Source organism: Xyrauchen texanus, chromosome 10, assembly GCF_025860055.1.
Source record: "Xyrauchen texanus isolate HMW12.3.18 chromosome 10, RBS_HiC_50CHRs, whole genome shotgun sequence".
NCBI lineage: Eukaryota > Metazoa > Chordata > Actinopteri > Cypriniformes > Catostomidae > Xyrauchen > Xyrauchen texanus.
Genome location: NC_068285.1, coordinates 46,742,388 through 46,752,569, shown reverse-complemented (window position 1 = coordinate 46,752,569; position 10,182 = coordinate 46,742,388). Strand labels below are relative to the sequence as shown.

Here is a 10,182-nt window from a genome sequence, read left to right as displayed (position 1 = left end):
TATACAACCCAAAATCTAAGCTTACAGACGATCTATTATTGTGCTGTCTTTTCTCTGCCCAAAAAAATTATAAAAAATTATGAGTATTATGAGTATACTGTACATATATATCTTGAGTATTGTTGTCCTGTTTTCCCAGTAAAACTATCGAAAAAAAAATTCAACCAGAGAAATTAACGTGAGAAGCAAAATACAATTTTGATATAACTAAATTTAGTAATATTTGTGCTTATATCAAGAAAAAGGATTTCTTCCTATTATGCAATGGGGATAGAAAAGTTCACTCTTTCTTACCCCCATTGGCAATTCACTTTTCTTTTTCAAGACTTCATATCTTAGGTCATTCTGCTTCTCAAGTCATTTTTCTTTTTTTTTAACGTTTAGAAATTTTTACCAAAAAACAAGACAAAAATACTTTGTAATTTTAAGGAAAATAAATCTTCTGTATATTCCTAATTCAAGCCTTACTGTTACAGTCTTAGTGTTAACAGTCTTAGCTGTTAAGTGTTTACCACTGAATCAAATTAAACCGTCAGGGTGGAGTACGTCTAGTCGAAGCCCTTGTACCACAATCTCATTCCACAGCTCCAGACCACAGCAATCCAAAAGCTTTAAGACTTTCACAATAAAATATATTTATATTGCTCAATGACTTTACCAGATTACTCAATATTAAATTCCAGGAATTAGGAAAGACAAACTGCGGAGGTCAGTGAGTAGGAAAAATAGGAACAGTTGTGTTAAAAAAAAAAATCTACTGACTTCTGGAACAAAAAGCTGGTAGACTGTTGGTCAGATCTGAGGTAAGACGACTGGAACGCTATGATGAAGTCTCAAGGACTCTTCCTCGTCCTCTTCTGCTGTCTGCCTTTAGCAGGTAAGATAAATGTACTCATGGAAATTAATCTCCTCTCAACCCAGTAAATCCAGACTCAGTTTGAGAGTGAGTCAAAGTGTTTTACCAGGCTGAGTCTCAGATGAAACCTCTCACTACTGTATATGAGTGTTGCTATGATGTGTTTTTGAGGGCTTGTCACCAACCAGTTAAAACATGATCAATTGATCCTCATATCAAATTTGCCTACACTAAAATTTAAGACGAAATGAAGAGAGTGTAGATTATAAATGTATTTAGCTTGAATCTAGATGATTTATTCTGGCTAACTGTGTAGGTGCTGATTTTATTTGAGCAGAGATTGCACATAACAAGCATTATGAACAGATATTTTGTGATGTTCCTAGTCTAACTGAATGAGAATCTCAGCGTCACGAGTTCTGAAGGGTTTCTGTTTAGAGTCTATCACAGCTCGATCACATGAGCTCCACTTCCTGAATAGTACACCATATAACAGTTGTCTAGATTAAATCCACTGTGTTCAATTGCTGATGAATTTGGTTTTAAAACTGTATATGACTTCCCTTTATCATGTCAGAAACCTCAGAATTCACCTGACCGGCTCTCTGTTTTTCTCTCAGTGCTATCCTTGACGTGCTACACGTGTGTGTTCCCGGCTATCTCTCCGTTGGACTGCCTGAAGTTTCCTCAGGAATGTCCCAAGGGTCAGCGATGTCTCGCCAGCACAGCTGTTGGAGTCAAAGGTCAACTGAAACAACCATTGATTTGACTATATGTTTAGATGACCAATTGAGCGCAACAGTGCCCGCCCACTTTTTAAGCCGTCTTGCTTCCGGAACAATTTTACCCTTTCATATTTTTACATAGGGATTTCATACAATTCATGAAGCATTGCGAATGACGTAATCGAATAAAAAACAATAGAAATCAATAAAACTATTGATTTAAAGTTGTTGATTATACGCATAAAAACTATATTTTGTTTATTTTATTGCAAAATATTCTGATATATGCAAACATAAAAGTAGTTTGAGAGTGTTGGGAGAGTTGCATTATTCACAGTATGTCATGTGAGTGGGAGGTCGCTGCAGAGCTCTTTTGGTGGGCTTTGCCGCAATGCTTTATAATTCAGGATAATTTCAGGATCATATACATTTTACATTAATGCATTTGGCAGACGCAATCATCCAAAGCATACCAATACATTTGATCAATTTCTGTGTTCTGGGAATCGAACCCATGATCTTGGTGTTGCTAGCGCTATGCTTTACCAGTTGAGCTAAAGAATCAGGAGTTCAATGCAAATTTGCCGCAAATTCTCCACTGATTATTTTTATATGTAAATGAGCTTTGCTTGCTGCAAACTTGCGGCAAATTGTACATTGTCACCAAAGGTTTCCTGCAGGTTCACCACTACTGGTGAAGAGCTGCAAACTTCTAGCAAACATTTAACGAGTGGCAAATCTTGCGGAAAGTTTCCGGCTAGTTAGCCAGAACTCTACAACTTTTTCAAGATATTTTGCTATTAAACGTGAATGTTTTTAAAATGAAGTTTAAATGGCATGGGCTGATGGCTTCAACAGAAGCATATACCATCGATTAATAACCTCAGAGCTCACTGTAGGCGTGTCTTTAAAGATTTAAATGTTATTGTTAAAAATCTGTTCCAAAACTAATGGTTTTTTTTACTTCCGGAGCCAGACTCGGCAGTCTTTTTCAACATGCAGTTGTCAAACATGAAAGGAAGGATGTCTTTTTTTTACCTACTACTAACTGCATCAAGCAAAATCTTGAATCATTTCATGATTCAATGTCTCACCTCACACAAACTTGTTCAGTTCAAAGACTTGTTCATGTGTGATTGTGCATTAGCCTGTAACATTGGACCAGGTGGATTTCAGCAGTTTTAGTCATCTTAGTGCACAGTATGTGTCCAAATAAACAGAGTCATCTGTGGCTGAAACTAATTATGACTCAACTAGTTGAGGATTAATAAATCTGCTCTATAATTAATGATAAGAAACATTTGTGTGTGTGAAACAGAGAAAAGTGAGTGAGAGAAAGTGAATATTCATATGCAGGGATAGTGATAAAAATGTATAAAAAAAGTATTTGGATGCTTTGTGGGGAACATGTCATGAACTCCACCTGTGGTTACCAAGACATCTGTGTGAACTTAAGAGACTTCATATATACACTAAAATCACCTGGACACAGTTGCTTAAAAGACATTTCTATAAAAGACATTTCTCACAACTAAAAGTTAGTTGTGAGAAAAGCTGTAGCATCATTTATTTTTAGGTGGCACTTGTTTTGATATTATTTGCTATGATATAATTTGATGTGACTCTCAGGTCCACTGCTGGTCTACTGGACAAATATTTTCATGATGTAATTCATATTAATCTTTTTAGGATTCGAAAATTAATGTCCTGTACAGACATGCTTAAGTTGTGTGGTTGTGTAGACAAATATCTCCTGCATATATTTTTTGATGACTTTTAAAGAAATAGTTCACCCAAAAAATGAAAATTCTCTCATCATTTACTCACCCTCATGCCATCCCAGATGTGTTTGACTTTCTTTCTTCAGTAGAACACAAATTAAGACTTTTAGAAAAATATTTCAGCTCTGTAATTCCAATGCAAGTAAATGGTGACCAAAATATTGAAGCTCAAAAAGCACATAAAATAAATTAATAAAACTCCAGTGGTTTAATCCATGTCTTCAGATGTGATCCAGTCAGTTTTGTGTGAGAACAAAAAAATAGAATTATATTTTCACTATAAATCTTGACATCAGCAGTCTCCTTGGCAATCATGATTTCAAGCTTGATTACACATCCTTGTACCATACAGAGCTCTGCAAATCTTTTAAATAATTAATGGAATATTTTGGGCGAAATTAACACTCATGACAAGGCTTCAATTTGGCAACTTTTTACCTGCACCATGCACCAAAACGTCCCCTTGATCCCTATTTTAAATGTCACTCAGATGCCATGTTTCAGATTTTAATCAAAGCTACATTTTAAAATTAAATTAATTGAAAATTGTAATTTCCTCACTGCTTTTAATTTTATTTTCATTTTCTTTGACGTGGGAAACAAAGGGATTTTTCAGATTGTCCATGCTGTGGCTCAACAAATTAGAAAAGCATGATCATAAAATACTCCATGACATTTGTGCGCTATACTCCAGATCTTCCACTGCCATGTGATTTTCAGATATTTTTCAGAGATTCAATTTCAGTTAAATATCAGAGCTATCATGTGAGTTCTGATGACTTTGAATGAAGCATGAGTCCTTTGGATATACTTGAATAGTGCTTTTGTAATGTATGGGACTTACAGCGTGAATTTTACTTTCTTGTTTATTGTCCTAGTTGTCTTTGGCTGTGTCCGAAACCAAAGGCTGCTGTCTTGTTGCCTCACTGACCTATCAGTCAATGACCCGTTGACTGTAATACACTTAAGAAAACAGTTTATTTCAAAACAGTTTAGGGTTCTGAAACGGCATGTAAACAAGAACGCAAGTTTCCTTACGCCACTTGAGGGATTAATAGAAAGTGGTTTAACACACCTAGGTTTCTCCTGGAGAACGCATCTCATCTGGCCATGTAAACACATAAGTGGCATTCTTACAGGTTTTTGAAGAGTGCACATGTGCGTGAACAGACCAGGGTAACACACGTCATCGGATGGAGCCGAACAAGAAGTAAACAAAGCATAAATACTTCAACATTTCCAGGAGTACAGTAGGGAAAGTACATACACAATAAACTATACTCATTCATAAGCACCAGTGTAAATTATCGACTGTGCCTTACCTTCGCTTATATGCACTCATACGTTGGGGGAATACCGTTGTTTTACATAATAGAGAAAACCCCACTATTGCTGCGCAATTCCGCTGCAGGTCACAACAGAAAGTAATGGAAACAAACACAGCACAAACTGTGGAATATATGTAAATAAAGCAAAGCAACAGAGAGTAAAATAGCAAAGTCTTTCTCAGATGTTTGTTATATACACAAGCGTCGCATGGATATTATGTTTCTTTGGAGAATCATTAATACATGAGTTAAGAGTATGCCGCTTATACAGCATACGTAAACAGGAACGCAGCTTTCTCTCAATAAACAGTGTTCTCGTAATATGCTGCTTTCTGGTGTCCATGTAAACACACTCAATGCCTCAGCATTTTTGTACGAAGATACATCCAGAAACTGGTTTTGCTAGGATATCAGCAATTGATTATCGCCATCTGGCGTCCACAAAATGTAATGTGTCTGCTTCATTCATTCAAAGCCCTTCTGATAAGAAAGCCTGCAAGGTTAGCATAGATTATCGTAACACGGCATTTCTGTTAAAAGAGTGTATACTTCTAAAAGAGAGTATTTGTCCTCTAAAAGAGTTTATTTTCACTCGCAAAAGAGCAATACACAGCAGGCTTTGAACGTCCTTTTCAGGACGCGTCTTTTTAAAGATGCCCTTCCGCCTTTGTGTAGTTCCTGGATGCGGTCGATATCACTCCAAGACTGACGTCATAGATGCTGCCTCGTGTGCCCGGGTTGCGATCACACTGAGGCAGCGTTTGTGGATGTTTCATGTACTCGCTACGAAAATATGACCATGCCTCACATTTCTCAAAGTGAATGTCACTTCAGCCGCCCCCCCCCCCGTCGCTCCTTCCCACGGGACTGAGGACCTGGCTGGCGATGGAGGCGATATGGGGATGGCAGCAGGCTCGGTTTTGCCGGGTAAGTCCCCACGAACCACCCGCCCCCTGGCACGCTCGCTTGCTTCCATCCGTGTTCGAGGTGAGTGCAGCTCGCCTCACGGCCAGCCCGTTTTCACCCTTGAGCCCCCTGAGTTGGCTGATGACGTCGCCGCTGCATCGGAGAGCATTCAGGCGTCTGATGCAGAAGACTCGACTGGGCTGCCACCCAGTCTGAGGCTGATGTGCAGATGGCCGACATGATTTCCCGGGCCGCCGTGAGTGTGGGGTTGGACTGTAACACTCCGTCGTCTTCACAGCCTACACGGCTTGAAGATTGGTACCTTGGGTCAGGGCGCCGCTCCCAGCCATGTCCCTCCCGGTACCTTTCTTCCCGGAAGTGCATGACGAGCTGACGAGGTAATGGAGGGCACATTTCACTTCCCGGAACCGACCTCCTCACTCGTCCGCTCTCACTACCCTTGACGGTGGGGTGGCCCACGGGTCAAATTAGGTCCCCCAGGTGGACAGAGCGGTTGCGATCCACCTGTGCCCTGAGAACGCCGCCACCTGGTGGGATCACCCGGTATCCACCTCCAAGGCCTGTAGGATGATGTTGTCACTGACCTCGAAAGCCTACAGTGCCACTCCACTGAATGCCATGGTTCTCCTGCAGGTCCACCAAGCCAAGGCACTCAAAGAACTGCACCTGGGTAGTCCCGACCCCAACGTCCTGCAGGAACTGCGCTCTGCCACCGACCTCGCTCTCAGAGCCATGAAGGTCACAGCGCAGGCACTCGGGCAGGCGATGGCCACCCTCGTGGTCCAGGAACACAACCCCTGTCTGAACATGGTTGAGATGTTGACAAGGCCCGCTTTCTCAATGCCCCCATCTCCCAGCTTGGCCTCTTCGGCGACACCATCGATTAATTCGCCCAGCAGTTTTTGGCGGTAAAGAGGCAGACGGAAGCGATTTCACACATCATGTCACGGCGCCGCCCCAGCGCAGGCCGTACCCCATCTATCCGCTGTGGGTATCAAGACCACTCCATCGCCCCATTGAGGGCTGGGAGGAAAATCCTTATTTTCCTTGTTTTCTTTTGCCACACCCCCTTTGGGCTGCGGTAACCACACTGTCAATAAAAGAGTGATTTCCTCACTCCCTGGGTCATCTAGCCGGTGCGTGCCGTTCTCACGGTGCCCCGGCACCAAAATCCTACAGTCCCGGTTCCCCGGATCCAGTTACCTCGCCTCCAGACACGCGACTGCCCATCCCCGGCGCTGACGAATTCCAAAAATGTCTCTCCAGGACCTATTCTTCAGTCTCTAACCTGCCCCCTGCCTGGTGCGTAGAGCAAGGTTAGTGCTTTCAGTCTTTTCTCAGCACCCAAGCCTCGGGTTGCCTCCTGATGCGTTATTTCCGGCTCCCCCCTGCTGTGAAGCGGTGAAACGGTACGTCAAAAATGATCATCCTTCTATTGCCCCTCGCACAGAGTTTGGATGCATGGCTTTCGCAATCCAACCCGTCGCGTTGGCTGGCCAGGATCATCCGACTCGGCTACGCGATTCAATTCGCCAGGCTCCCGCCTCGTTTCAGCGGTATTTGCTCCACACTGATGCGTGGCAAAAATACCAGCACCTTACAGATAGAGATTAAAACTCTGCTACTCCAAGACGCAATAGAGCCTGTCCCTCCAGCCGAGATGAAGAAGGGTTTCTACAGCCCTTACCTCATCGTAGCCATGGTGGGTTGCGGCCAATCTTGGACTTGCTAGTTCGCAACTGGGCTTTACACAAACTCCTGTTCAAAATGCTCATGCAGAAACAGATTTTAACCTACGTTCGGCATCAAGATTGGTTCACGGCAGTAGTCCGGTTCAGAGCATCTCTTTTCTCGGCATGGAGTTAGATTCAGTCTCAATGGCAGCACACCTCACGAACGAGCGTGCGCAGTCAGTGCTCAGATGCCTCGCTCTCTTCAATCCTATAAAACGTTTCCAGAGGCTCCTGGGGCATTTGGCGCCCTCCGCAGCGGTCGTACCTGCGCTGGGGTTTATGCATATGAGACTGCTTCAGCAATGGCTGCCGCCAAACGTTCAAACCCTGCACAGACCTCTGCTTTTTACGGGCAGGAGTGCCCCTGCAGCAGGTGTCCCGAATTGTCCTGGTAACGACCAACGCCTCCAGATCGGGTTGGGGCGCCGTGTGCAATGAGCAATGAGCCGTTGGAAAGGGACCCCGCTGCGCTGGCACATCAACTGCCTAGAGTTTCTGACTGTATTCTTTGCACTGCGGAAGTTTCTCCCGTTAGTTCGAGACAAACATGTCCTTGTCAGGTCAGCCAGCACCACCGCGGTAGCATACATAAATCGCCAAGGTGGCATACGCTCCCAGGAGATTACATATATTCGGATCCCTGGACGATTCCTCCCTAGCCCTATGGGTCCGCAATTTGGCGGAGGAATTCGCTAACCCAATCCACTACGGGTACTTAATCTACCTGTACTGGAATAGGTGCTCCACAGGTCCGGACTCCTGCGTGGACTCCTCCTGTGTGTATATTCTGCGGTACGGTCCACTTGCGAGTGGACCCGCGTCTCCCTCAGGCAGTTCCAGCTGCCCTCCGGTCGCCGTGCCATAGCAACTTCCCCCTCCTTGAGGCTGGATCTACCACCGCACCATTTTTTTCCACATGTGACCTGAGGGGCCCATGTGATGTATCTCGCCACTTACCTCCCCGTTCCTGGGCAGGTGTGGTCTCCGCAGGGTCTTTTCTCCAAGAATAAAGAATAGGAAACTGGGTAAGACCCCCTTCCCACAATGCGTGTAAGGGCCCCAGCCGCTTTGGCACTATGCGAGAAACATAGAGAGAAAAGAGGCCAGGCTAGGCTCGGCCCATCCCAGAATGGCAAGCTTCGCCTTGTTCCCCTGCTTAGGGTAACCAAAAGGGTTCTGAAATCTTTTTATGGGGCATTGGGGAAGGGTACGTGCAGTCTGACACAACTGGTCACCTTTGCACGTAAATATACCTGCCCACTCTTGTGTCAGCAGTACACGTACACGGCTCAGCGCATGGCGTGATTTCAATTGGACACCTAGTGTTGCTTCTTCAACACAATGTCGAAGTGAGCGACAGACGGGGAACGTCTAGGTTACGGATGTAACCTCCGTTCCCTGATGGAGGGAACGAGACGTTGTGTCCTCCCAGCCACGTCGCTAGCCGAGCCACTGTAGTGGCCGGACCATTCCGGCTCCTCAGAAAATTCCTGAATGAACTCGATGTATTTGCCCACTTTTACACCCGTATGTCCGGAGGCGGGGTATGCAAATACTGTCTGCCTAATTCCCATTGGCCTTTTTTCATAGATCAGAGGCATATTCGGCGCTCAAGAGAGACCCATAGTGTCGCTTCTTCGACACAACATCTCATTCCCTCCATCAGGGAACGGAGGTTACATCCGTAACTAGACGATTTTGATGGTCAGTGAATATGCTTTGACTTCACCCGTTTTAAATCATATCTGGTGATAAAACTATATAGCCTATGCATTATATTCTATTCTACTAACATTAATGTATTTTTCATATAAACCAATAAAAGTGCATATTTAAATATCAACCATTTCAGTTCAGTTGAGACAGATGTGGACTAAAGAAATCTGGTCCCGGGGGCCTGGGGCCCTTACACGAGTAATGACATTTCATTGCATCACATGTTTGTGTGTTTTTGTGTGTTCAGGCTCTGTGCACATTGTTCTGTACGAGCGGAGCTGTGCACTGCCATCACAGTGTGATCAGAGTGGAGAGAAACATGCTGCAGGACTCAACTTCAATTACACTAATGAATGCTGTGACACAGATCTGTGCAACACTGCTGCACACATCAGTGCCTCCTTCTGGATTGGAGCAGTACTGAGCCTCTTCAGTCTCATGCAGGTGCTGCAGCTGCCATGAGTCAACTTGCTCAATAAACTATCAACACTGTCTTAAGCCACTTATATCTTTGATCTTTCATGAGGATATACCATAGACTTCTGTTGCTTTTACATAATGCTAATTATAAATACTACAGACTAACACAAACCCCACCAGAACAAGGAAATGAACAAAATCTAAATATAAAAAATAAAATTACTGTTGTTTTTTGTGTGTGAGACAGATTTAACACACTAAGACCTGTTAATCTATTAAAATAAGTGCATTTATAAAGCTTTCATACAGCATGCACAAATGTAGACTCTGAGGCAAAAATGCATGAACAATAATAAAAAAAAAAACACACACACACCAGTGTGAGTCATTGTGTTCCTCAATTATCTCGCTCTTACACTCACAAGAGTGGTAAAGTGCACAAGTCAATCTTCTAAATAGACACAGAAACAGCGTGACATTATGATAACAGTTTCATTATAGTACATATTTTAGAAAACATCTTTTCATATTTTTATTTCAACAGCTCATATTCTAGAATTTTCTGCTCATTTATTATTCTCTTTCGGATTAAAACAAATATTTTTTAAATTTTCTTTAAATAAATCCCTTAATATTTTCATAAAATCTTTGTTACTATTTTCATTTACTATATGTTTTTAATTTTTATAATTATGA

General features: G+C 43.0%; 1 protein-coding gene across 1 annotated transcript; it reads left to right on the top strand.

Annotated features, from left to right (window-relative positions):
* Positions 1–565: 565 nt before the first annotated feature.
* lypc (ly6 domain containing, pigment cell) lies at positions 566–10,109 on the top strand. The gene is made up of 3 exons (XM_052135581.1): positions 566–877; positions 1,477–1,599; positions 9,314–10,109. The coding sequence occupies exons 1-3, from the start codon at positions 823–825 to the stop codon at positions 9,526–9,528; spliced, it is 393 nt and encodes a 130-aa protein (XP_051991541.1). The 5' UTR covers positions 566–822; the 3' UTR covers positions 9,529–10,109.
* Positions 10,110–10,182: the final 73 nt, after the last annotated feature.

Coding starts and splice junctions, on each gene's coding strand:
- lypc (XM_052135581.1), top strand. CDS start 823: ATGATGAAGTCTCAAGGACTCTTCCTCGTCCTCTTCTGCTGTCTGCCT. Junction 878..1,476: donor CTGCTGTCTGCCTTTAGCAG/GTAAGATAAATG, acceptor TTTTTCTCTCAG/TGCTATCCTTGACGTGCTAC. Junction 1,600..9,313: donor CACAGCTGTTGGAGTCAAAG/GTCAACTGAAAC, acceptor TTGTGTGTTCAG/GCTCTGTGCACATTGTTCTG.